Genomic DNA, 27878 nt, shown 5'->3' with positions numbered 1-27878 from the left:
TCTTGGCTTTCTAGGGCTTACCCTAGGGGTGACTTATATGTACTAACTAGGAAGGGTTGGGCCTAGCAAAAGCTATATTTTGGCAGGTAGAAATGCCAGATGAAAACTTCACACACAGGCTACAGTGGTAGACCTGAGACATGTTTAGAGGGCTAGTTAAGTGGGTGGCACAATCAGTGCTGCAGGCCTACTAGTAGCATTTAATTTACAGGCCCTGTGTACATGTAGTACTACTTTACTAAGGACTTAAACAAAAATTAAATATGCTAATTTGGGATAAGCCAATGTTACCATGTTTTAAGGAGTGTGCACATGCACTTTAGCAATGGTTAGCAGTGGTAAATTGTGCAGTGTCTAAGGCCAGCACAAATAAGTGGGGGGAAGGCATAGGTTTGGGGGAAGACCACCCTAAGGCTGACAGATCTAACAGATAGTGGGAAAAAAGCTTTCTGGTCTTGCTTTGCAAAATTTCCTAAAGTGGCATGGGTGACATATTCAGTGTATGTTCTGTGTGCAAGGAATATCTGATGACTGGTATTGGGAATTATTATGGTATGTGTGCAAGGAGTGTCCGGGGACTGGTATTATGAATCTGCATGGCATGTGAAAAGTGGGATACATTTTGGATTTCCCGTGGTAAAGCACAGCACAAAATGGAGGCTGGGTAACAACCTCCCACAAGAGCAAGGGGTATTGCTAACATTCCTGAAGCTTTTGTGAAACACCAGATTCTAAGTTGTGGGACGATGGAGGCAGGGCTTCCTATAGAAATGCAGCAGTGGCCTTTGAGAAGTGGCCTACCTGACTGGTGCTTCCTTAGCTCTCCCATTAAGATAGATGGAGTGTGGAGACAGCTATCTTCTATGTAAATTCAGAATGAACCATTTTCAGGGTCTGCCTTTTGTCTTGCTCATCAGGTGCTCATCCAAAAGGATGTCTGTTGTGAGGACTTTACATCTTATTGTGCTCTTGTTTTGAGTGCTGTTCCTAGAGATTTTTCTCTCACTCCCTGCTGTGGGACCATCACCTGAAGACAAAGACCATGTTTGCTCTAGAGAGGAGGATTAAACTGACTGAGTGAACCGTCTCAAACTGGTTCCAGTGTGGTAAATATTTCATTACCGGTACTATTTTTTATGCGGTAAAGTCTAGTAAGAATAACTCAGTAAATATAAGAGGCAGAATCCGTGGTATTAGAGGTTCTAAAAGGCTTTATTCCTCTACAAAGGAAATACAATTCGAATTGCAGGCTTCACACTCCATCACCATGAGGGTTCAGGAAGGAAGGCAATACATTATTGACAAGTAATGGTATTTATATGGAAAGCATTACATTAAGACAGATGCAAGAGGCGTAACAGCTGATAATACAGATATAATACACATACGTAATGAAAAAAGGCGTAAACATAGGTGTAACTAAATACGTCATTAAACATGATGTCACAAGTGGGTGGATCCATGAGAGAATCCTGCAATGTCAGCAGAAATACTTGGCAGAGATGCGCGCGCAGCCGCATGACGTGTGATTGACGTGCAACTAGAGGGTGAAGGGGACTTGACATTTAGCTCTACATTGTGGAGACAGAAGTCTAGGGGGTCATGTCAACCTAATCCCAAATCATATCTGATATCTTATGTTTAAAGAACTGTATTATCCAAAAGGAAAAGTCTCTCGGACGGAATCTATTCTATACTGACTGTTAGTGCGTGTACAAGCGTCTAAGTGTCTACATGAGATGCGAGGGGGCAGGAATCTTCCATGGTAACAGGGGCTATGAATTACTTGCATGAGGACAGTGAGGCCTGACCCTTTGCACGGTAGCTGGAAGAATGTTTACCTAAACTACTAGACAGGAATGCATCGGATGAGGAGCGGAGCAGATAATCTTGACGGTGAAATACAGTTTTTGGCAGGCAACAGGCTGGATCAGGCACCGTTAGCCGCGCAGGGAGTAGGACAAAGTTCATGGATACAGATGCAGGCTCGGACTGGAGCTTTCAGAGGCAGAAGGCAGGAAAAGGCTTGATGGCAGAATTCAGGGCCTACTCGCCTGAGTCTGTAAAATGTGGAAAGCGAACCACATAAAGTCGGTGGCCTTTCATACTTAGGAATGGAATATCTGACCCATTCATAGCGGATCTGAAAGAGGACATGTTGACGGTGGACGCACATGTATTTGCGTCTTCATAACTGAAACTGGAGGGAACATACATGTACTTATAGCATGCACATGGAGCCGTTGGGGTCTACGATAGGGGACATAACTGATCACAAAATTCATATTTCCTCACCAGAACAGTGGGAGTGAAATCAACATTCCCTGTCTGTACAAGGACTATAAGAGAAAGCTTGAAACTGCCTTGATGGTTGTAGAACTTCTCACTAACCGAAGAGGTGACACTCCGCAGAGTGTCAAGGAACCTCTTGTGATCCAGAGATGGTATCACTGACAGCCATTCTCCCAGAGTTGAAGGGACATCCCGTGAATGTCTGCTACTACTTGAAGGAGTGACTGTTTTGGAAAGCAGTTTATCTTTCCTGGTAAAAGAGGGAATCCGAGGTCATCCCTGCAGGAGGATGTCTGTCCACAGGAAGCCCAGGTACAGTGACCTGGGAACTGCCCAAAAGGACAGACTGGCTGGTGGGATGTGACAGGAGCTGACTAGCATGCTGGGGTGCTGGACTGCAACCCCCATGTGAATCTGCTGTCCTGCACTTAAAAAGAGAAACAGAACTGTCTTCAGAGGCATTCCAAATGCTATACCCTTACTGTCTGCGATGTGTGTTGGCTCCAGATCTGACCTTTGACCCCTCCCCCACTGTTTTCTTGCTTTCTCTATTTGTTTGCACGATTCAGAAGGTGAAATAAAGTTTGTTTTTCTTGGTCATAAAGCTTTAGCATAAGCTAGTAATGCATTCTGTCCACCATATCCCTAGGTCAGTTACGGGAACTGTGTTTGAATAAGAGGTAGGGAACTCCAAATGCAAATGTTGGGAAACTATTGTAGATATTATTAAGCGCTAGATAGAAGAACTGGATAATGCCGAAAAAGCTGTAATGGAGTTTGTGTAGGATACTATGGAAATGATGTAGGAAGATAAAACTGTTGTCAGGCTATCACAACCTACACTACAGGTTACCCATAGAAATATGCCTACTGTATCCCCAAGGTTGCTTTCTGGATTTTCACCAAAACAACCCACTCGCCCGATCCCGAGGGAGACCCTGTCACCAGTTCCAGGAATCATCCTCCTGGGTTGGTTAAGCCTAGTTGAGACCCTGATGCTGCAGTTGACCTTTTAGAAAGGTAAGACTGAGGAAAATACGACAGTTAGGGAGTGCGACAGGGACAAGTTGAGATAAATTCCCCAGAACAAGAGGAATGGAGAAGGAAGTAATGGGCGGAACGTGCATGAGAAGAGAGAAAAAGCCAAAAAGTGAAGCAACAGCAGAGAAGGGAAAGATAGGATAAGGAACAACAAAGCCAAAAGAAGAGAAAGAAAGAGAATTGGGGAGAGAGACTCTGGATCACAGTACAGATGGCAAGCTTTGGGAAAGATTATTGTCCCTCCAACTCTGAGAAACTCTCAGCCAAGGTGAAAAACTAGCTGCTACCCATGTATGTACTTGGTTGTGATGTTTGGGAATGGTTTTAGAGTTACAAGATTGCTTGTAAACCTCAGTGTTTGAATGAGAAGTCTGAGCGGCGACTATACTGAGTCTGATGCCCACTGAAGAGACTGATGTCACTGGGAGATGCTTGAGGCCGATGACATGGAATTACAGCCACTTTAATGAGTTGCTTGCTCATAGTAGGAATGACAGTCATTGGGAGAATTGTCATTGCTTATTAAATTGAATATTACTGAAGGAATGAAGCTCTTAACAGATGGTTTGGGCTGAAGCAATCTCAGTATGTTTAGGTATTCTGTGAGAACAAGGGAGTGCATGGTAGTTAAAATTAGATGTATGAGCTGTTGCTTGATTGGGATGAGTGGGTGAGAGGAATATTGTTGAAGGATGTTCATACTCCTAATCATTTAATGGTACCAGATTGACTCAGCGAGGAGTGTTCTACCCTACTTAGGCAATGCTTTTCTGATTTGACATAAAAGGATCCAGTGAAAGTTGTTGTGTTGGCTGACAAGTGGTTAGCTAACTCTACTTGAGCCACATAGTTGCATGTCAAACGAGGAGAGAACTCCTAATGGACTGGTTTCAAAAAAGAAGCGAAAAGCCTGAGTGTTTTCCAGGGGTGCAGGCTAGGCCAAAAATTAGAAAGATAAGGTATTAGATTGTAATTGCATTTAGATAGCACATTTAGATAGCACTTAAAACCCCCGATGAGTTGTTGAACCTTTTTGCTGCAAGTAGCGCGTTGCTCCAGAACCCAAGGTTAGTGGTAATAGGGTAAATGTTTAGTAAGATAGGAAAGGAGTTTTCCTGCACACCCAAGGTTGTAACTTGCAGTAAGTGACACCAGGAAGGAATTACAAGAAAGATTATGATGTTAAGGATGCCGGGACTACCTACACCTCTTATAGGCAGCATGCTATCTGTGCGGACTGGGACTCAAGGGACCCCTTATTGCTCAACCTAAAAGAAATGGACATCTGGTAAAGGGCCCCACATACTTTCAAGCATTTAACCTCACCATCCATTTGGCTTGTCCCAGTTTTTAAATTCATGAGGTGGCATTCTCTCTGAGTGATTTAGAGTTTGGTGGCTGTTCACCATGTTTGACAAACTGTCGGTACACCTACTCTGTTTAGAGTTGGGTGGGCCAGCATGTTTCTGCCAGTGGTGCCCCTGCTGGTTTTATCAACGGAAACCAATAGCCTGGTATAGTTCGGCCCATCGATCTTAGTACTTCAGACCAAATGCCCAATTTAGAGCGGAAGGTCTGACATAAGTTTTTCCTGTTCAGGACCATCAGAAAAAGCCTGGCTGTTCAAAACAAAAAAAATAATCCTGCCACCATGGAAGTGAACCCCCACTGTGTCATGACCATTAGATTTTATTTTTGAAAACATTGAAGCAGTTTGCTGAGCAGCCCCATGAAACATGGTTGCTGCTCATAAACTTACAATGCCTTCAGAGGATCTTCATTTTGGACATAACCTGTGACCTCTTACTGCCCTCAGCAACAGTTGGAGGTGCTTCCCTTGCAGCAAGAAACCACCTATGGCTGAATTTATGGAAGATAGATAGAAGCCATAGCTATTCATTTGCCATTTCTAGGACATAAATTATGGGGCCCTGAACTCAAACAATGGTGCCGGAAATAACCAGATGAACAAAAGATTCAGAATCTATTCCAATCTCATCCTCTCTTATCAAGATCTTTTGCCTACTGAAAAATGTCAAGGGAAGTTCAGGAGACTGGATATCCCTTGTGGGGCCAAGTCTGGATCGGCACTTGCTGAGAAATCTCAATCTCAGATTCAACAGCATTAACAATAAACCTCAAAACACTTTCGATGTAACAGCAGAACCAGAGGAGGGTTGAATTCAATCATACGAAATGTGGCTTCCTCTAGAACAAGATGAATGGGTTAGATAAAGTGGTCCAACATAGATATTCTGTAGAGTTGCTTTCTCTTCCAGAGGTCTAGTTGATAGTTGCATTTTGGTGTATCTTTATATGTAATTGATTATTCTTTACCTCGGTGGGCTATTTTTAGAGTCTCCCAACGTTTGCAAAAACCTCATTTTAACCAATTCTATCCTTGTACGTCCCAGAGTTCGTATTGTGTACTACTCTTGAGCTCTGTTGTATCCACATGAACATATGCAATTATTTTAGGGAGACAGTGCTCTGCTTACTTGCTGGTAATCTTCATTACTTCTCATCCAAGGCTTGCTTGCCTAGTCTTCTTCATTTCATCTTCTCTTACTTCTTCATGACACTAAAAACGCCAGGATGCTATATCTTCTAGGCTTTATTATTGGTGTCTACAGGTGGGAGGATGGAGCCTAAAAACATGGTTTGAGGCAAGGCTATATTTTTAGATAATGAGGCTTTTCCCATCTTTCTAAATAAGAGTTATCTGTCTAGGGGAGGCTTACAGCTTCATGAATGTAAGGTCTGGGATAAGGAAGACTTTGAAGAGGGATAGTAAAGATTACACTTAAGTATTCAGAGCACATTACTTTGAAAGTCCTTCGGCTCGAAAATGGGAAGCGGGTATCAGTGAGAAGAAGGTTCCTGCCCTAAGGATCAATAGTGCTTACTGAAGTATTTCAAACCTGAAGTGATCTTCCCTTTTGCCGCCTGCATTGATTTAGTGGCCATTGGAATACATGCCTGCCAAGGTTGAAGTATTAGCCAATAGCAAGACAGCCAAGGTTAACGTAGAGAAACAAGACAAAAATGGTGTTGAGTACCGTTTATGTCATGGCTTGGTTGCGCCTGCACAATCACAACTCTTTTAAAATTACAAGTATGAACATATTAACTGCTTCACAAAAGGTTTTCAGTGCTCAGGAGATCACACAGTGAGTGATGGTTTTCAATAATGCAAAGTGTATATAGTACAAGCAGTAATGGAACCGTAATATCTTGGATATGTTTGCAGTGTTTTGGTCATGAGAACTCAGACACCAGATAAGTTCATTAGCAGTTTGTTCCAATTGCCATAATCTTTAACTGCTTTTCAACCCTCGTGACTGTAGGGTCATCATCAAGACATAATATGGGGAGTTGGTTCAGGTTTGCTAGTATAGAGACCGTACACTTTTTTGTAGATTATTTTGGAGTTTTGTAAGCGCTACACATTTTCTATGACACTTCAGTGAACTGGAACAGGGAAAAAGAATGAGAGTTCTGACAAACACATCAGCCAAACGCAAAGATCAAGACATATTATTTCACTAAGCATTATCTAATTTAGATGTGATGGGGAAGAATTCGGAAAAATGGTTTAAGCTGGAAATACAAGGATCAAATGGATCACATGAACAGGCACTGTAGTCGCTGTATTAAAATACAAAACAGTGTCCCAGTTAATGTAAGATCGCTGTGAGTTGCTGCCTTGAGTTGGCACTAGTTTATGAAAGACAACCGCATGGAAATAGGAATGATCGACTGGAGAGGATGACCGCATGGAAATAGGAATGATCGACTGGAGAGGATGGAGTTCACCACCCAAAAGCTGTTCCCGTAATACTAAACGAGGCAAACATGCTGAGCAGTATCAAGTAATTCTCAGTGTTCAATCCAACTGAAAGATTGTCAATGGAAGACAATCGATTGTGTGGACATGTTGAAGACGCAGGTGAATACTGAATCTGTGGAGCGGACAACACGGAAATTTGACTGCAGGCGGCCAATTAGAGTATCAGTGGATAGATACAGGGAGAGACTTATAAAGACAATGCAGCTTCAAAGATTTAGGAATCCAAAGGAGCTTAGCTATGGTAGGTGTGGAGAGAGAGGTGTTTGATATAGAACTAGATGTCAGAGTGTAGGCAATGGAAGAAAGACTGGGGGGGGTGCATCTAAGAGAGTAGAGGGGAAGCAATAGATGAGACCTCAGACCAGCTTTCACGTCTTGGACATCAAGAGAAATCAATGTCATGTCTATATACTGGTTGCTGAGGAGGTATATATTTGGAGTAGGACGTGTGCTTATAGAAGAATGTCTTTGTAGTTGTTGAAAGGGTGGATAGATGTTTTTCGTTCTATGGTAAGATAAAAGGTCAAGGAATCAGTGTATTTGTGTCTGGAGATGAGTCGGTTTGTTCTGGTAGAAAAGCCGGGTAGAGGAGTAACCGTCGTGTCTGAGAGCATGATTAGAGAGTGAATAATTAAAGATAGGCCAACTGACTGCTTTGAAGATTAATATGAGGTCAAGTGGCTTGATTTGTAAGTGAATGGAAAATACATCAGATTGACAAGACTGTGGTTAAGAAGGAGCTGTGGGACCAAACACGGTAGCTGTGTGTGTATCTGTAGGTTTAAATTCTGTGCCATTAGGGTAATGAGTGAGACGAAAGTGTGCATGTGTTCCAAGAGGGTGTTGAGGTAACTGATGAATGATTTGAGGGTCCAGGCATTAGGAACATAATAATAAACTATATGCTAACAATCAAGGGTTCTAGTAATGTAAAGAGACTAAAGTATAGTAAAAGATCCTTCAATGCCAAATGCCCCACATCTTGGAATTGCTTCAGCTCACATCTCCAAATGGAAGCTTGGCACCTTCAGTTCTGTAAACCTCTGAAATCAAGCTTTCCAAACAAACTTAAATGATCTTTAGAGTGATTAAAGAATGCATGATCTTTGCGTTTGGCTGACGTGTTTGTCAGAACTCTCATTACTTTTTACCAGTTCCAATTCACTGAAGTGTCATAAAAAATTTGTAGCGCTTACAAAACTCCAAAATGACCTACAAAAAAGTGTATGGTCTCTATACTAGCAAACCTGAACCAACTCCCCATATGTGGTCTGTCTCCAAATGCATAAAGGGAATGGGGCGCACAACACGCTCCTAGAAGTGTCTATGGCTAAGGACAGTATAGTGCATGAAGCAATTTTTTTTGCATGCACTGAATTCTGGCAATATCCTATATTTACGAATGTTACAAAAACAATAAGATGGGTTGCAACCAACACATTTCTCTTGTGCTGCTAAACTTGCATTGGCTGGATGAGTGAGTTGACACAAGGCATGGTATGTATTTCAGAGGGTCATATTAGGATTCATACAATGCATTTCACCACTGTAACCACCATCTACATTATGAAGATAGTTGAAACTTGTCTCTTCACATATGGCTACAATTGCTTGCTCTGTATCTCATTCTGTTTAATTTATGTGAATTCACTTAAGTACAATGAAGCATATGAGTGCCTTAGTGATTTATGAAAACAATAATTTTAAGAAGGGTCACCCTAGAGTCACCAATTCATGATGTAACAATTAACTTAAGAGGAAATTATGCTGTTCCTCATGGGTCGGATGTTTAAATTGCGACCCATGAGGAACAGCATAATTTCCTTTTGATCTAACGTTTACACGGGCACTCCTTTATGCTGGACCTTCTGCTCCCCTTTGAGCAGTAAAAGCCCCTCTAGTCCCCTTCTTTTGCTCTTAGTAACAATTAACTTGCCTTTTAGGCAGCAAAAAGGGGCCTCAGACCCTAAGAAGAATCCCTCTAGTCTTAGCAAACATAGAAGGCAGACTCTATTATCCTCTTTGACTCCCTTGATCCAACACTATTCCTTTATAAGACTAAAGAATGTTGAAAAATCTTGGGGAGCCCTGGGCCACACACTTTGGTATTGTGTCAGTCCACATCTCTAAATAAAAGTTTGTATCTTCAGTTCAGTAAATTTCTAAAAACCAAACTTTGCAAACACGCTTACATAGTCGTAAGAGTGACTGAAAAATAACAGGTCTTTGTCATTGGCTGGACTCTATATCGCATGTTGTCATAACTTTAATTGAACTGTTTATGTTTTTCCAGTACTCTGAATTGGTCTGGGTGATAAAGAGCACGTTACAAAACTCCTATGAAAATAAATAAATCAGCCGAAACGTGAATTTTCTTTATTGACTCAATTAGTGTCAGCCTATTATTAAACTGACCCCCCTCCTACCAGTGATCTGTCTCCTTTACGTACATTTGGATTATCCATTTTGGTACCTTGTATCACACTTTGTAAAGCGTTCTTACTCATTTGACTCCTTTGTCTTCAACGGGGTCTCCTATTTAGCAAATCTGAACCAGCTCTGTTAGAGGAATGTGTCACCATTGATATCAATAGGTTAATTCTCTGACTCACTAGAACAAGCTCCGTTAGAGGAATATATCTCATCCAATGTGTTACACAGTTGATAAACGCCCCCCGCACTCACATTCTTAAAGTAATTTTGTTTATTGGCTTCGTGGAATCTGGCTTTTAACTAATTTACAATACCTGCTGGAAAATAGATTTTTCTTAATTAACTTCTTGCAATCACCCACTTCGCAAACCTTTATAAGCTCTTATCACCATCAGTCTTGGAAACTGCATTCTCAGGCACATGCATCATCATAGGGTTTCCTTAATAGTGATTATTAAGGAATCGCAATTAAGGAATAGCAAAACCCTATGCATGTAGGAATCGCTAAAGAAATAGCGATTCCCACAAATTCCTTAATTGCGACTAGCAAATTGCGAGTCGCAATTAAGGAATGTCTTCCCATTCATTCCTGTGGGCCTCCGGGCCCATAGGAATGAATTGGAGATTGCGGGAGCAATTTGCGAGTACCAGTAGGTACTCGCAAATTGCTCCCGCAATTTCGATGGTGCAAGGGTGTCAAAATGACACCCTATTGCACCCATGTATGTTCACTCTGCACAAATGTTGCATACACACATGCTCTAAGGAAACGTGTGTGGGCAACATGAAACTTAGAAAAATGCAAATAAGTGCATTTTTCTAAGTTTTCGCAAATTACCATGAGGTCCAGCCTCATGGTAATTTGCTCACGCTAATAGCGAAATCGCTATTTTTTAAACTGTAATGCATTGCATTTAAGGAATCTCAATTAGGGATTCTTTAAATGCAATCGCTATTTAAGGAATCGCTATTTTGAGATTCCTTAAATAGCGATTTTTGCATTTGGGATGATGCATCCCAAATGCAAAAATACCGATCGCAAAGGGGCAGATTCTGAGAATCTGCCCATTTGCGACCGGTTTTGTGCTTGATGCATGTGCCTGTCTGTGCTTAGCGCCTCAACCTCAGAAATGTAATCCACTTCTATAGACTTCAGTGATAGCATCCTCTTACATATCTTACTTCACCCTCTTTGGGGAATAATCCGGATGAAAAGTATGGAAAGGAGCGGCTGCTGTGGGGCAGTAGTGGTGGGGCGGGCAGTTAAGAAAAACATAAAAATTAACTTACCTGCGCTGCTGGCCTACCGCTTCTCCTCTGTCCTCTTTGATCGAGGAGGTAGCAGACTACCCTAGCCAATCAGGATGCTGCTTTCACCATGACAGCAGCATCGGGATTGGTCTGAGCACCGTGGATCGGTGCTCAGACAGGGAGTGGGAGCTAGTGCATGTTCTCCGCCCGGCTGTAAAACGCAGTCAGAGGAGAACATGCTAAGTGAGCATGACTGTTTGGCCAGCCAAACAGTCATGCGCATTCAGAGAGTGCTCACTAGTCCTCCCCCTGCTCTGTAGGCAACCCCGCCTGACACCTTCAGAGCCTTTTGAAAAATAAAACGATATTGACGTGGAGGTTTTATAATTTTATCTTTCCAGTGGGGCGTAGCTCCTCCGCCTTAGTAGAGCAGCCACCACTAAGTATGGATTATATCAGACTGCGTTGGCTTGAATTATGTGCTATGAACACTGACTCGATTCTAAAGATGATCACTAAATTAGAGTTGGGCAGACACACTGCATTGCTCTATGGGGCTCTGTGTACAGGTTTTAGTGATAAGTGACGCTATCAGCCTTTGAGGTGTTGAAAACCACTTAATTAGTCTACAGAGTTGTTATCAGGTGTATCAGTCAAATTAGGATAATGAAATCAACTTATGACTACAACTCCCAGAACACCTCAGGTTCTAAAATCTAAGTCCATGACTGGAAACATGGTGCCCTTACCACAAGACACCATCTTTTGTATTTTAGAAGGCTTGATAAACATCTCTATCAGCTGCAGTCTTTACATGTTAGCAGAGTTTGAAAAGTATCCCATCTACCAGCTGCAGTATTTAGTTGTTAGCGGAGTTTGAGAAGATCTCATCTATCAGCCATAATGTTCAGACTGAGGGACTGGAAAATATCTTATCTATCAACTACAATGTTCACATGTTAACAAAGTTTGAAACGTTATTTTATCCATCAGCTGCAATGTTTTTTAAACACTGCATTTTGTTCCTAGCATTCCTAAATATCTTCCTTAGCATTCTTCCTTTGGTATGAAGAAAAGTACTGTGCTTTGAGCCACCTATTTAACCCGTGTTGGCGATGGTTGTTTCCTGAGGCAGAGCGCAGCACTTCGGAGACTGGAGGTGATGAATTTATCAGGCCTCAGAAGCTTCTGAACCCAGTGAAAGATTCGAGGAGTCACAGAGAGATGCACAGGGAGCTGCTCATCACTCACCGGAGGTATGTACTCCCACTGGGAGAGTGGCCGCATGGTTCAATTTCATTGTAATCCAGTACTAAGGGTGCCATCCAACACCAACATTTGAACAACGGGAATGCCTCCTGCTAGTAACGTGGAGATCCAGGTCAGGAAACATGACCACCCTAAATGCAGGGTTCTCAGCAAAAGAAACATCATTGTCTTTCTTTTTTGTGCGACTGGTGGGGGTGGGGGGAGAATATGTGCTCAGCTCTTCTTGGTGTTTGAGAAAGAGGATCCAAAACAAGCTCATATGCTATAACCCACTCTAACTTCATCTTTTTTTAACCCTCACAGGGGGCTGACTCCAGAACATAAACCAGAGCTGCAGAAAGTGATGGAGACACGCCAGTTGAGTCAGCGCAGGAAGGAGGAGGAAGCCTTAAGGCCAAAGACAGAGCTTGAGGAACAGCTTAGGAAGCGACAACAGCAGCTGGACCAGGTGATGAAATACAAGACTTAATACCACAACTTCTCATTTGTTTGCTGGTTGTAGCTCACCCCACGAACCCAACATTCCTCAACATTCCTTGTAGCCATTGGTTCGTTTAAGGCATAACCTGTTGTCCAGCACTAATGCACACAATCCCTGCCCCCTAGCTGCATGGCTTAGCAGTTGGTTGCATTTAACCTATGTGTATCTTGGTAAACAACTCTCTAAGATTTTCTAAATTAACCACAGTTCTTTCCATCCTTCTCTTTATCATTCTAATGTGGGATTTTTGTAGTATTAAGAAAAATGCACACTTTGCTTACATTTTACTTTGGCCTTCCAGTTCTCACCTCCTTTTCCTCACAACAGCCTATCTATCTATCTAGTGGTTCTGCTGACTCTAACTTACTCAATTCCTTTCCAAATCTGTCCAGCATAACTCAGTTCGAAGACTATTTAACATATTTACAGTTCTTTGATGTGGCGGCTTCGATGAAGTCTAACTGAATTTTATCCTTCATTTTTTTATTGATCAACAGGCCTAGTCACCAAATCAAAAACCTTTTATTATATTTATTGTACTACCACTCTGGATCCTGTAACACTATAGCCTATGACAGTAATTTCCGCTGATGTGGTTTATATTGACTTCAGTAAATTAGCACAGAAACGTTGAACCATTAGTCTCTCAATTTGCAAGCGTCAGGCAATGCAAACCGGGCCTGGCAATTGAGTTGGACCGGTTGCTGGGTGGCGGGGGCGTGGAGGGTGGGGGTGTGCGTGGAAAACACGGAAGCTGCTTTTGTTACAGGGGGCTGATATTGCAGCTATGCAGCAAAACCTGCCCTCGGTAACAAAAACGGCCCCCAGGGCTCCAAAACCGGCCTCCATCCTGGCCGCCCAACGGGAAAAGACCCAGTGCCCACTACGGCCAGTCCGGCCCTTGTAAACATATACCACCACCTCTTGAAGCATGTATTTTTGTTTTAAGAAAGTGGTTTAAGTTATTGTTTTCTTTAACGCTTTGTTAAAAACAATAAGTATGAAAATGTATCTTTTTCATTACAATAATATTTTAATGTCATCAATAGAATTTTTGGGGCAAGGTGCTTCCTATATTATCTTGTCAATGGGTCATCCCAACTTCCATCCTTTTGCTGTATGTCAAAATATCTAGGGGAGGAGTGTCGATGTACACGTATCGACTAAATACCACTTACCAGTATATCATCAAGATAAACATGCACATCAAAGTATACATTTATCATTGTTCACATTTACTAACCTTGTTGAGTTAGTGCAAGTAAATAATGTGGAGATAAATATTTGCAGGTCGAAATTAAGAACTTGATATTATCTTCGCACATATTTTTTCTGAAAAAAAACAAGTTTCCCATGTCGACCAAAAATTATTAACTAAAGACATGATTTGATGTCCTGATCAAATTGTAAACATATTTTATTCTGGAACAGAGAACTAAAACGTTTTTCTTTACATGGTTTGTTAAAGACATTGTTTGTCTTTTTTCTACAAGATCATTTTCCATGGGGTGTTGGACCCAGGCGAGGAGAAGGCGTTAAGGACCTGATTAGTTCTCTACTGCTTTACCTGATGTGTAATCTTATATAAAAAGGCCGATATGCCTAAATCTTTGTGACATCCTTAACACAAAGAGCGATGTGCCTATTGGCAGTCATTGATTCTAACGTCACAAGGGCAGCGGCTAAGTACCTGGGGGCATGGAAAATAAGGAGAAACTCTTACAGATGCTTGATACTGTATCTTCTGAATGATAGCGTATGTCCTTTCCCTAAATAATACGACTGCCAATCTGTATTATGCCCGAGTCTTCCCTCACAACGGGAGATGTTGCAGTGGGGACAGACTTAAATAAGGCATCCACCTTCTCTACCTGTGCCTTGAGCTGTACTGATATTGAGAAGTTACCTTTCCCTTCTTTTGCCTTGCGAAACTCATAGACCATCTGCCGATGTTGGGTGTATCTATCCTAGAGCAAGTTTCACTTTTAAAATTGACATGGCATTAATTTTAAGCAGTGAACTTTTAGGTCTAGCATTAGCCAAAATCTTTTGATTTTACTCAAATTACATATAAAATATACTTACTTATTGGTGCTTTCAGCCAACCCTCTTCGTCCCTTGATCTGTCATTCACATTCATCTTCCTTACGCTACACAATGGGGCAATTGCTCAGCCCATTTTAGCTACTGGCTAACTTCTCTGTGAGTGATGGTGTTCTGCTGTTTCAGAAGGAGTACACCTGCACACACAGCAGTTCCATTCAGCCAGAAGGACTTGTGTGTGCTTTTTCAGAACCAAAATATTTTTGCTTTTAGCCAAATTGTTTTATTTTAGTGATGGGCCAGCACTTTCCCCAACAATAAAGTTTTGTCACTTCAGAAAACGTTATTCCGGCCAATGTGACCATAAAAGTATATATGTAATACAATACAATTTGACTCAAGGATAAAATAATAAATAGGAAATCCATTCAACTCACAAGAATGCATATGCATCACGTGAGTATTACATGAAGGCAATCTATATTTCGGCCAGCCCAAACCCAATAACCTCATTAAAGTGCATGTGTGATATATGTGCAATACAGAAAACATTAACAAGCAAAGGTAAGCACGACGTAGTCCTCGTAAGCACGAGCTGAAGCCCGCTGGCCGTCCTTTAAGATAGCTTTTTATAAAGTGCTTGTGCCTATCATATAAAAACTGTTTACATGAGCATAGCTCAGAAACCACCATTGAGCTTATTGATGATTTTACACGCATGTACAGTATTCATAAAACCGAATATACATCATTAATATAATTAAAAATGCTCATAAAAAAGTCATAAATATTTACATACAAGTTCAAAGACATCCAAAGACCATAAAAAATACATTAAAATAATCAGCCAAGGTATATGGGGGTCAACTTCAAGAGAGCTTTGCGTGTGCACCACATAGAGAATAAAAATTGTGATACCGAAAATACAACAGGGAGACGAGTATCATATTTCAATATCCTAAAAGCCTCTATGCAGTGCCTGGTTCCCAGGTTTCTACATAGGTGGATCAGCCATCGTTGTCTCGCTTTCTTGTATCCTGGGCAGAAAATAAGTACATGGTATTCTGTCTCTGCTGCGTTATTACAAGCCGGGCAACCCAAAATTTGTCAGCCCACTCATTTGTTAGTAAAAGTACGCAGTGGGAATACCCCATGCCTGAACTGCAGGTATAACTTCCTGGCAGGAGCTGGTTTAATGTCATCCAGTATGGGCTCTAATCTGTACTGTTCTTTTATTTCTAAAAGCACTGTGGTAAGCTTGCCTGTTGTAGAGCTCCCCTGGAGGTGGGCACGTTTGTTCTCCCAGTAGCTCCCTTTCAGATCCTTCCTTGATACTGTAGGACAAGTTACTTCTGGGTTGTGCCACAGATTGCCCCTTCCCATGGTCAAAAATGTTTCCCGGATGAAAGACAACCACGGTAATTTCCCGCCCCTTGTATACTCAGCACCTCTTTCAGCTCTTCCCTATACTCAACCAGTTGTGGTGTGGCCCACAGACGCCACCAGAATCGAAAGGGTCTAAGGGCGGCTTTGTCTGTGATTGATCTAACCCCAAGGTCTAGACACGGTGTAAGGGGGGGAGCTAGGAGGGAATTGCCTGGCAAAGCTGTTCTCGATTTTTGCTATGTTGCCAGATGGACAGTGGCCCCAGATTTCAGCCCCATAAAGGACAGCACCTATAGTTTTTGCTTTATATATTTCAACTACCGGGCCAACAGGTTTATGGATGAAATTTCAAAATACCTTTGTCAGGCCCCCCGTTGTCTTGGCCAGCTTCAAGCTGGCTTTCTTAATTTGGGCTCGCAAGTCCATTTTTTCTGTGAGCGTAATGCCAAGGTACTCAAAAACAGACACCCTCGCCAGGGGTCTGCCCTCCAAACACAGATTTGGCCGGGTACTATTACCTATTACCTGAGTTAAACACCATAAATTTTGTTTTCTGTAGATTGATCTCAAGCCCCCTCTCCTTGCAAAAGACTTCAAAATTATAAAGGAACCTCTGTATACCCATAGGTGTTTTTGAGAGTAAAACACTGTCGTCAGCGAACATCATGGCCGTTACTTTACGGCTCGCCAACTTGGGGGCATCTTTGTCCTTCCCTGCAGTTACAGCCTTAACTAATCCATTTATGAAAAGGCAAAAAAGAGTCGGGGCAAGGACACAGCCCTGACGGACACCTCTGTCTATGGGTATGGGTAAGTTAATTTGGGCAAATTGCTTTTGTGTAGTCGTTTCAGAAGTTGGCAGAGATACTCTGGAGCCCCCAGGTCCAGGAGGGTTGCCCACAATTGGTCTCTCGGCAACAGGTCAAAAGCAGATTTTAGGTCCACAAATATTAAGTAGAGACTGCCACCCTCTATGCACACAGTTTTCCACTGTAATAATTGAAGCCTAAAAATGTTATCTAATGCAGACATCTTTTCTCTAAACCCGGCTTGAAAGGGGCTAAGTACATTATGCTCCTCCATCCAGCTCTGGAGTCGACCGAGCAGCACTCGAGCAAATATTTTTTGGCTAATGTCAATGTGGCTTATAGACCTGTAGTTTGTGGAGAGGAGTGGGGAACCCTTTTTAAGAACTGGTACGATTTACGCGCCTGCCCAGGTGGCAGGAATCGCAGTTATCTGTTTAAGGGTTATCACAGGGGTGTCTGCTATCTCCTTAGAGGTTATCGTGTGTGCCTCAGTACAGTTGACCTGGGGGGGGGTATGCTCGTTACCTGCTTCACTATCCACTGCCTCTGCCCTTGAGTAGAGAGACTCAAAATGATCCCTCCACAAATCCGCCCCTATGTTGGATTCTATCGCCTGTTTGCCTTCAGAATAGGCTGTGTTTACCACGTTCCAAAAAGTCCTCATATAGTGAGTGCTCGTGAAGCTTCTCAGGGTATCCCACTTGTCGCATTCCCACCCTTTTTTGGCCTCATCCATATTGCTTCCATAGACCATCCTTTTTTCTTCAAATAACGGCCTACGCTTGGCCTTAATGGCAGAGATTAGGGTTGATTTGGCCATGCAACAGCTTTCATTGAACCAAGGGTGTCGAGATTTTTTATGTTCCCTTATTTTTTTATTAGGGTAAAAGAAATTGGCCATAGTAGTTGTTAATGTTGTGTGATTCTCAGCAACTTTTAGGAGGGCAATTGAGGTTAGCCAAAACTGATTGCTTCGCAATCGTGAGGATCGGAATGATAGTTTGATATAAGGAGGACAGCTTTTCCTGGGATTGGCATATGTCCACCCATCAAACTCTCTTCCTACAGTTAGTAAAGGTTAATCTATCATCAGCGGGGGATTCCGGTCCAGTTGCACTATCAGGGCATGGCAAACCATCTCTAGGATCAGGGCATTGTGGTCGCTATCATGGCGAGGTACAATCTTAAAATCCATGACCCTGTGCCAGGATTTTGTATTTATCAAGATATAATCTAGAATGGAAGCATGCCCAGTTCTGTTGAAAGTTTAGTTGCCTGGTGCATCTGATTTTGTTCGGCCATTACATGCCCTAAGGGAATGTTTTAGTGTATCGGAATTCATCTGAAGCACCAGTGGGGTCCAGGCCCATGCTGAAGGAATGTTAGTCTCTGGGATGACCCAGTGAAGGTCTTCTTCACTGGGATTGCCTCCGTTCAAGCCATCCAAGGGCTCAAACTGGCAGTTAAAGTCACCGCCAAGAATCACCAGAAAGTTGTCGGGATGGTAGACAAGAAGGCTGTTAGCTCATCAAGAGTCCGTGACTCCTGGCTGCAGCTAACCGGTCTGGAGTAGACATTGACTAAGGCAATTTTAATCCTTGATGGAAAAGTTCAAAAAATGCATAGGATGTCATTTGAGAATGTCTCATATGTGGGGTGTAATGAATGAAAGGCCTCCACTATGATTAAGTCGGGAGGCTGCAAAATCTTGTTGGGTAGGTTTGGCGGAGGTCTGCTTGTTAAAACCCTATGAACCCTGTCAACTCCTTCCATTTTATCTACGTGCACCTTCCCTTAGGTCCCACCCCACCTAGGTGACGTGCTCTGTTGTGGAACCTCCCCTGTTGAGAAACTCTCCCCTGGGGCTTCCTCTGGCACTGAAATTTCTCTAACTGATGCCCTTCAGGTGCGAGTCAGTCAACTGCCTCGAGTGCCCCATATCTATTTGCAATTGGTATGTTAAAGAGTAGCTGTCTGGGCTGTTCCTGGTCCAAATTGACAGATTGATAGTTCTGATTCTACATCCCCCCTCCCATCCATTCTGCCTTCTAGTTTGTGGGACTCTCCACAGAGAATAAGAATAGCCCAGCGGAAGAGACCTTATGCCCCCCTCCTGTCTATGATCATTCCTGCCTAAGAGGGCTCGGGCAACCAATGGATTTCTGAAATTGATCACAATACAATCCCCTGTACATCTTTCGGTCTCCAGCCCACCCAGCCAACTCTGCGTGTCAGGAGGATCTCACCTGCATCTTTATATGAAAATTTCCTCTGTTTAGCCAAAACATGCATTTGATTTTAATTCCTGATGTAATTCCCTTTGCCCCCTCACAAGCTCTGGTACACCTGTTAGGGCAATAACATATGGGGTTGAGGCGGGTGGAAGATTAATGCATGGCAGGACTGGCCTTTCTTTACTGACTTCTGTACATCGAGCGGATCACTCCCCCTCCCGTTGGCTGTGCCCCTGACGCTGCCGGTTGTCATGTGCTAGCGGAATAATTGGTTTAGCTCTACTTGCATTTGTGGAGCACTGGTTAGCCTGATTTGGGGCAATAGTAGGGGTTGATTTTTTTACGAGTGGCGAATCAACCCTGATAATACAGGGTACAGCTTATGCTTCCTGGCAATTGACATTCTCATTCCCCCTAGTTGTTACTCCTTGATTTCCTTCCCAAGCCTCAAACAGTGATGCCAACTTGTCCACCCGTGCTATCAGAAATTTGAGCTCATCCTTCACAATGTCCCTAACTTGTGCTTGTAAATCCACCACCAAGTTTGATACCCATGCTGGGTGCTCCTTGTCTATTGCTGGGCAACTAGCTGTTCCACTCGCCCCAGTGTCACTGGTGTCCGTTGTTTCCTCTACACCCTTCTTCCATTTTGTCCCCAATCCCACAGCTGGCTTGGATTTCCCGTTTTTCATGGGCCGTGGTGAAGCAACGCCCAGATGCAGATCAGCATTAAATGGTTCACCTGTAGTCACACAGCCCTTTGACTGAACCTTGGTGGAGTTACTGGCCAAGGTTGCTGAAGTACGTGAGGCATCAAGGTCTGTCAAAGGAAAATCTAAGTTCAGGGTTAACAATAGCCGTCTTTCAGTCAGTTCATTTCAGTGTCCACCACTCCTATCGCCCTCTGGAGCATCCTGTCAATAGAAGTTAGTTGCAATGAGGAAGAGGTTTGCGGGAGTGCCATTTGCTTTTTGTCAGCCAGGTTTGCTTCTCCATTATTCTGCTTGTTAGCAGCACGTTGGAATATGTTGGGTTTCCTCTTGTATTTAATGCTCTAGCACTTTACACATACCAGCAAGGGCCAGAGGTTTGGACAAAACTTAAAATGGACCAGACAATTTAGAAAGGTGAGGGGGGCTCAACGGCACAGTATATGCTCTACAGGGGGTTTGAGAACTAACCTCAGTCCATGCGATGTCTAGGCGTCAGGCCCAACTTATTCTGGGGGCAATCTCAGAGGGATGGCATTTCCCGGGCGCGCCAGCCCGCCCTGCGCTGCGGGGGACCTGCAGCGGCTTTAAGCGACTCCCAGCAGGAAAGTGCAGGCATTGGAATGCTGACCGCAATGTGCTCTGGGGCTTACTGTCCCAGCCCCCCCACTGGCGGTAAAAAAACAGTATCGGCGGTCTCCTGCGCTGCGGCGGCTTTAAGTGCCTGCCGGTGCCAAAGTGCAGGCAGTGTTGGCAGCGTTGACGTGCTGGCCGCAGTGTGCTCTGGGCCTTGCTGTCCTGGCCCCCTCCTGGCTGCAGAAAACAGTATCAGCGGTCTCCCGCCATGAAAAATAAATCAAGCAGTGACAAAGCAAAAAGGTTGGTAGCCAACACCAGAGCCTTTGGTTTTGCCAATACTTAAATTGTGAAGATACACTTTAATGCACCATTCATCGTCTTGTTTTAGAGGGTTTAATTGTTTTTATCTGCATATATTCTTGCACACAAAGAATTATTTTGAAACCAAAAGAGCTGATAACATTTCAATTTCAAACTCCAAGTATTGTGAGATTGGAGTTTTTAAGTCAATCTTGGAACAAACACCCGGAAGCAAATCCAGGGCTGTGTGAGAGAGGTGTGTAGAGTAGAAAAAATAACGGTGATAGGATTGGAGAGAGAATTCACTGGACAGGTAGAGATGTGTATTCTGTGACAGTGCAATCTTACATATATTTAGTCGTAAATTAGGTTTTACAAACTATGTCTAAGCTGCCTCCAATCTTCTCGGCTGGATAATTTTTGAAAAATATCTTATAGACTGGCTTGTAGCTTTGTATAGAATAGGAACTACATTCAGACTTATCCACGTTTCTGCAGCATGTCAGGCTGAGACTATGTAATATGGTTTGTTGGTGTTCAGATGCTTGTCGTTCATTAATCTTGCACTCAGGAGTATCTAAGCGGGCCGGCTAAATTTAAGAGCTGGGTGCTGTGTTAGTAGGTTTTTATTTTGGGGTAATGATGCATGGGAGCTAAAAGAGAGAGGAGTGGAGGACTGAGGGATGGGAGTGCAGGCAGGTAGTAGACGATTGGGGTAGTTGTGTAAATGTTTGATTAGTGCAGAAGAGAAAGAACAGAGCAATAGGGAGCTTTAGGCATAGTACACATAGAAACCAGGAGTAGTTGCATAAGTAAGAGGCAGCATAAGGTGATTGTTAGAAGAGGGAAGGGTAGGTTTACAGGCAAGGATGGAAACAATGGGTGAGAAACATGCAAGGTGTAAAGAAATGGCGAGCCGGTCGCAGTGTGGCCTTGTAGTTAGAGGATGGAGCAAGAAGAAGAAAAGATGATGGAGATGATTGAGTACAATGGTGAGAGAGGGACAGAAGGAACTAAGTGGTGGGAAAGTTGCACAGTGTAGGGAGGGGTAGCCATGAGTGGAACATGCTGCATGAAGATAGGGAGGAAATATTGGTGGGAAGGAGCTGATAGGTATGACAGGACAGAAGAAGAGAGGATATTATCTGGGAGAGGGGATGAGTGGGATAATAAATTTCAATGTATAGCAGATGAGATGGAGTGTGGTTTAAATTTGTTTGCAGTAGAACCTGTTGCTAGGTATGACAGACGGGAATTTTGGTGATGGTTCTGTCTGGATGTTGACATGATTTTGAGCCTTTCATTTTTTGTGAATTTTTCTGCTTATCCTAGAGCAACAGGTGCTCAGATACCAGGACCGGGAGGAATGATTTAAACCCTTAAGATATAGATCAGGTGCTGTCCAACAAGAAAAGATACGGGCAGCCTTCAGGGAAAACTTCAACCTCAGTCGTGTATGCAGTGAAACTGTTCTCATGTAAACAGCTTCTATGCAGTATTCCATTTTTCTTATGTAAAATGCTCTGAAATCCAGTTGTCTTGTTGACGCTATATAAAACTGGAAAAGTAAATAAAATAAAAAAACAAGAGCCATGGGGTCAATCCATAGAAACAGAGATAACCAGTAGATGGGTTGATATGTTGGGAAACCCAGGAATTATATGCAGAAAAGGTGTAAACCCTCAGGATACATCCCAGGCGTGGTCTTCTAAGGAGCACTGTGGGGGAACTAGTAGGGAGCACAAGTAACCGTGTGGTACTACTGGCCGACTCAAGAGTGATAGTTGACAATCCACAGAAACTCAGCTAACCCTTTAGAGTAGTAAATGTATAAGGTACACTCAGGACAGAAGAGGGTGGGAAAACCCAGAATAAATGAGTTAAACCTTGAGCATATATGCTAGGTGGGGTTCTCTCAGGAGCAACACAATGCAACACAGGGTACATAACTAACCCAGGTGTGCATCCCCGGAGTTAATCGGCAGACCTCAGGGAAGAAACGTTGAAGCTGTTGGCATATGTGCTGTGATGGGTGCAGCAAGGAGTGGTGGAGTAGTCCATCGAAATAAAGATTAGATAATATGAGCTGTGGGGTCCATTCAGAAGTAAATGTGTAGTAGCATAGAGGAATATGGTTCATGTTAGGGTGGTAAACCCATAGGGTTAGTTGAGGAATATGAACAGCAGGAACTTGTATCCTTGTAGTGTAGGTGTCAGTATGCAGGTGTTCATTTGAAGGGAAATGGGTCTCTGTGAATAACGAAGGGGTGAGCGGAAGAAGGAAGGACATTACAGGCATAGCTTCTGACCCTAGGCCATTGCATACCCTAACAGGCCTAAACATGTTGCCCCCTTGAGAAACAAAGTATTGTGTAAACATTGCCAGAGTGCACCAAGGCACTGTATGTGTTTATACCAAAACAGTATAATCACAGGAGGTCCAGTAGTGCTGAGAAAAACATAAGCAGAACCTACACATCGTTTTGGGAGGTGTCTCCAGTTAGTTGAGCACTTATCAGGTCCTGCTTAAAAGCCAAGCCATCCTGAAAAGCTGCATACAACGTGGTGGTTCACAGAACAGTTGGCAGGATACTGCCTTACCGGAGTAGTCCTGATCAGGCCTACCTTTCATCACCCAATGTCCTCATCTCTATATAAAAGTCCAAAATTAATTCTTGAATCAAAAGACCTTTGCAGTATCGGCTGTAAATAATGAAGTATCCTCTTGTCCTCCTTAGCTTTCCTTCCACACATTTCACTTTCATTGTTAGCAGTGCATGATATTTCAGATTGAAGAAACATATGCTTTTCAACAGATGGCAAGCTATGCCACTGCAAAGGAGACTTATTCTTCTACTGTGTGAATTTGGTAGATTGCTATTTTTTAAAAATATTAGCACAGCTGTTTCAAACTGTTTACCTTGCAAGAAATAGATTTTATATGTAAAGCTCTAAGTGCCTTCTTAACCATGGCAGGCTGAATTCTGTTCCAGCAAGGCAACTAGGGGCGTACTCTGGTGTCTTGACAAACTTCAACAAAACATATTGAGAGATCTCTGCTTTCCTAGCCAAGATCTCTGTGCCTTCAGAAGAGCCACTACCATGGTGGCCTGGAGCTTTGCTGTGCAAGTGAAATATTCAGTGCTGCCACACAGCAACTTTTTTTTGTTCTGTAAATGCAAACTCCAAAAGCAGGAAAATTGCTACTGCTTCTTTGTTTTTTTGTTTAGACTGCGAGGCTTTCCAAACAGGAAAAAGTACATCAGAACATCTGCCCTAAATAGGGTGGAAGATCTTTGTTACTTTGATAGCCTGGTGTTCTTGGAGCCGTTGGTCTATGGTTTCAACTAATGAAGCCAGAAGAGGCAGAGCCAGTGGAGACTCTGCCAGTGCAAACATGATGATTTGCCTAACTTTAAATAGAACTGGGAGTTTGGCAGGCATGGTACTCGCCATGTTAATGCAGAGTACCCCTGTGTGACAAACTTGTAATAAGACCCTAGGTCTGGTAGCTACTTCCCCCCAACACCCGCTCCAGTGTTCTTCCTACTACAACTACTCCCTACCCAGCTTGGCTCTTCTCTCGCCCTTAACCTACAGTATTTTGCCCAAGTCCAAGGAAGTATAACAGTAACCACATTTGAAAGTCTTATCTGCTCCATTCTAAACTTATTTGCAAGTCTAAAGACCACCCCCAATTACGGATTCCATCTAAAAAGTGCCCAAAAATGAAACTTTTCTTTCCGAAGCCATAAAAAGCAGCAGAAAAAAAACAAAATCACAAAATTATGGTAGACCATCAAAATCTTCCTTACAATGAAGAACACCAATATGTTCTGATGTATTATAGCAAAATGCCTAGGCAAAGATCACACAAAGAAGCTAAACCCATAACATGAAAGGCCTTTGCAAGAGCTTATATAGAGAAGTTGTATACTGTAATCAGTGTATGTTCCCTACCCTTAAAAGTCATGAACCTATTGGCTAACAATAGAGTATGAGTAGCTATATTGACAGAAGACATTTATAAAGTAATTATGGAGCTGTAAAACTCAAGGGCAATAGCTGCTGACAAAATCTTTGTCGATATTTTAAAATCCTGCCCTGATTCTTGGGCAAACTCTCAAACAGTCGACTTTTTTTTATAAATACCATCTTAATTCTAAACTCCTAGAAGGGTAGTAACATTATTTCATTATATAAATAAAGGAGATTGTAATGACCCTAAAAAGTTACCACCTAATATCAGTTTTGAATGTAATGAGGAAAATCTACACAAAATGTATTTTATCAAAATTGTCCACCTGGGCATATTTGAATGATCTTCTTCCAATTGAACAATGTGGTTTCCGGGAGGGATGCTCCATTGTGGATAGTATCCTAAGCCTAATGGTGATGCAGGAAAAATGTGCGAAAATAAGAAAGTCAAAAGTGTATGCGGCATTTGTTGATTTTAGTAATGCCTCCGATAAAGTTGATCGATCAACGCTATGGCAAAAATACACAAACTAGGGTATTCCTAGCTTTTTACTTTGTCCGCTGGTTAATTCGTATTCTGTAAATGGTTAAAAGTTTTAAAAGAATCTGAGTCGGAAACAGGGATGCATTTTGTCTTCCCCATTATTTTACTTTGTATTTAGCAAACATCACAAAAAAAAGAGTGAGTTGAATGTACAGCCTCTGAAGTTAGGTACTAACGTAATTTCAATATTAGTGCACGCCAACAATTTAATTTCAATGTCCCTTATCCCTATCGGACTACAAAGACAGTTCGATGCATTCGCTTCTTTCCAAAATATCATAGTTTAACTGTAAAGGAGTGAAAGACAGTGGGGGCTTCAGATTTTAATGTCTGAAATTATTTGTATTGTTAGGGCTCGAAATTGGAAATTGTCAAATCTTAAAACTATTTAGGGATGAATATATCTAAAAGAAACCTGGGTGACTCGTGTGAAGGGCCACATTTCTAAAGCAGCAGCAATAGAGTTTGGCCTGCAGAAGCTCTCTAGATCAGTTGGTAGTATTAACATGTCTTCCCTACTCCAGGTTTATGTTGCCAAAATTCCCTCTTTAGCTTTATATGCAACAGAATCTCATTCAATCAGTGACCTGAAAAGGTATGGTCATGATGAATCTAAATTATCTATGTATGGGGTAATCTAGCTCGACTAAAATAATTCACCTAGAACAGCCTTTAACAAGCAAATCTGACAGATTTTACATTATGCCTATCAGCTATACTCCAGCCTGGAAAACTGTCTTAAAACAAAAATCTGGCACAATGGTACACATTATTCAAATAAGACTTGCACTTTTACAAAATCATTTCTGCATTCTGCCGAGAAATTAAATCTTTGGTGAGCCAAGATATTTTCTCACAATTCAATCAAATACTTGGCTTTTATCTGAAAGAAATTGATGAAATAAAAATAAAAATGATTTAGGTCATTGTGGGTAGATTACAAGACTACAAATTAATTGTATATTCCCTAAATGTGGAATAATGTAGTTTTAATTAAAAGCAAGCCTACCTATAGGTCACACCATAGTTTTCATATAAGTTATTTGATTATATGATTATGGTTCTCCATTTTATTTATCTATCAAAATATGTAAATATTATCATACCTATTTTATCTACAATTGCTTCGCTATTGAAAAAAGTTAAAAGAAAATACACAAATACACTATCTTAAAGTACTGCAGCACTTGAATTTCTGAGTTTATTAAATACAAATTAAATCTTGATATATTTTCTTCCTTATACATGTATAACTTATAAGTACTTGCGTATCTATATATTTATTACTTAACTCCAACTGTAAATAAAAAGAAAACATTGACTCTCACCAATGCATTACCCTATGTTTCACCCTATACCACTCTCAAATATCCTCTACCTCCACTCTCTGACTCATCGCAAACCTCAGTCTATGACTATGATCTCCAAAATAACCTTTATTAGCCTCTTCCCTCCTCTATCCCTCCTTCGATAACTCCAAACCTCATTTTACTACTATGGTCTTCCAAATAACCAATTCTAAATTATTTCCTCATGTATTCCTCTCCTTTGAATCGTCCCAAAACTCATTTTACAACTATGAACTCCCTAATCTATTTCTAGAGACTTTTCCCTCCTTAATCTCTCATTTTAGCCACCCACTCCTCATCTTACTACTATGATCTCCCAATAAGCACTTTCTGGACTCTTCCCTCTTCTAGCCCATCTTTAGCCTTTTCAATTAAACTAACAGACTCACATGTCCACCACTCAAATTAACTCATATTTCCCTATACTAATCGACCACTAATCCTTTTTAGCTTCTGGAGTGCCATGCTACTTCCCGAAAAGCAGTCCGACGCTTCTTCAGGGGTAGTAAGCGCAATATAAATTCAATTACAATTATATCCGTGAGTACATAGAATTGTCCTGAAATTCAAATTTTGGTCGCTTCCTTTCGGAGTTAAGACTTGGATAACAAATGGAGTCACACATAGTCACCCGTTGTCAGTTTTGTAACGCGTTGGTGCAAGATGCATGCATATAGTGTTTTTTTTCCACTAGGACTTTGGAACGAACACAATAAAATATCAATGCATCAATTCAATAGTGGCAAAGCAGGCATGTGAAACCTATGATGAAGCGTTCATGCTTATGATGAACCGTCCATCAGAAAATGTTTGTTAATGGCTGAATAATTTCTTTTATGTCATTTTTAAATCCATAAATGAAGAAATATATGGTATTATTGAAATTATTATCTTAAGGCAAATTTACACTTTTTTAAATTGTGATATAATTATGATTGCCATGTGGATATTTGATGAAATTTTGTATGTTGGTACAATAGAAATAGGGTTTCTGTGGATTTGCTACAGATTTAAAAAATATAATACATAAATAAATAAATAAATAAGTAAATACCGCGTTTTGTTCAAGTACTAGCATCCTGCTTCCACAAGCATAGGATGCTATTTCGTTTCATGATCTCTGCAGTTGTTCTGCTCACTTGCAGATGTCATTCAAGCATGAGTTTGTGTTAGAAGAACAGCTGTTCGGCTAAGGGGCAATGTAGCATGCTATGGAAAGTCTGTCACTGTCTTTAGGGGATGTGTTTACCGGTTTGGTCCCCTCCTCTGATTCGCCTCCTCAGGTGCTAAGTTGGAAGTGAGAGGCCAAGGGATAGGTCAAGTGTGAGT

General features: G+C 41.9%; 1 protein-coding gene across 1 annotated transcript in view; it reads left to right on the top strand.

Annotated features, from left to right (window-relative positions):
• LOC146871537 (protein FAM107B-like) overlaps nucleotides 1-27878 on the top strand; it is a 126810-nt gene that overhangs the window by 93759 nt on the left and 5173 nt on the right. Inside the window, exons 3-5 of the mRNA XM_085599759.1 lie at nucleotides 12003-12123; nucleotides 12440-12584; nucleotides 13617-13625. Coding sequence (XP_085455885.1) covers nucleotides 12003-12123; nucleotides 12440-12584; nucleotides 13617-13625 — 275 coding nt within the window. The remainder of the gene's footprint in view (nucleotides 1-12002; nucleotides 12124-12439; nucleotides 12585-13616; nucleotides 13626-27878) is intronic.

This window comes from Triturus cristatus, chromosome 1_1, assembly GCF_964204655.1.
Source record: "Triturus cristatus chromosome 1_1, aTriCri1.1, whole genome shotgun sequence".
Classification (NCBI taxonomy): Eukaryota; Metazoa; Chordata; class Amphibia; order Caudata; family Salamandridae; genus Triturus; species Triturus cristatus.
This window is presented reverse-complemented; position numbering and strand designations above follow the sequence as displayed.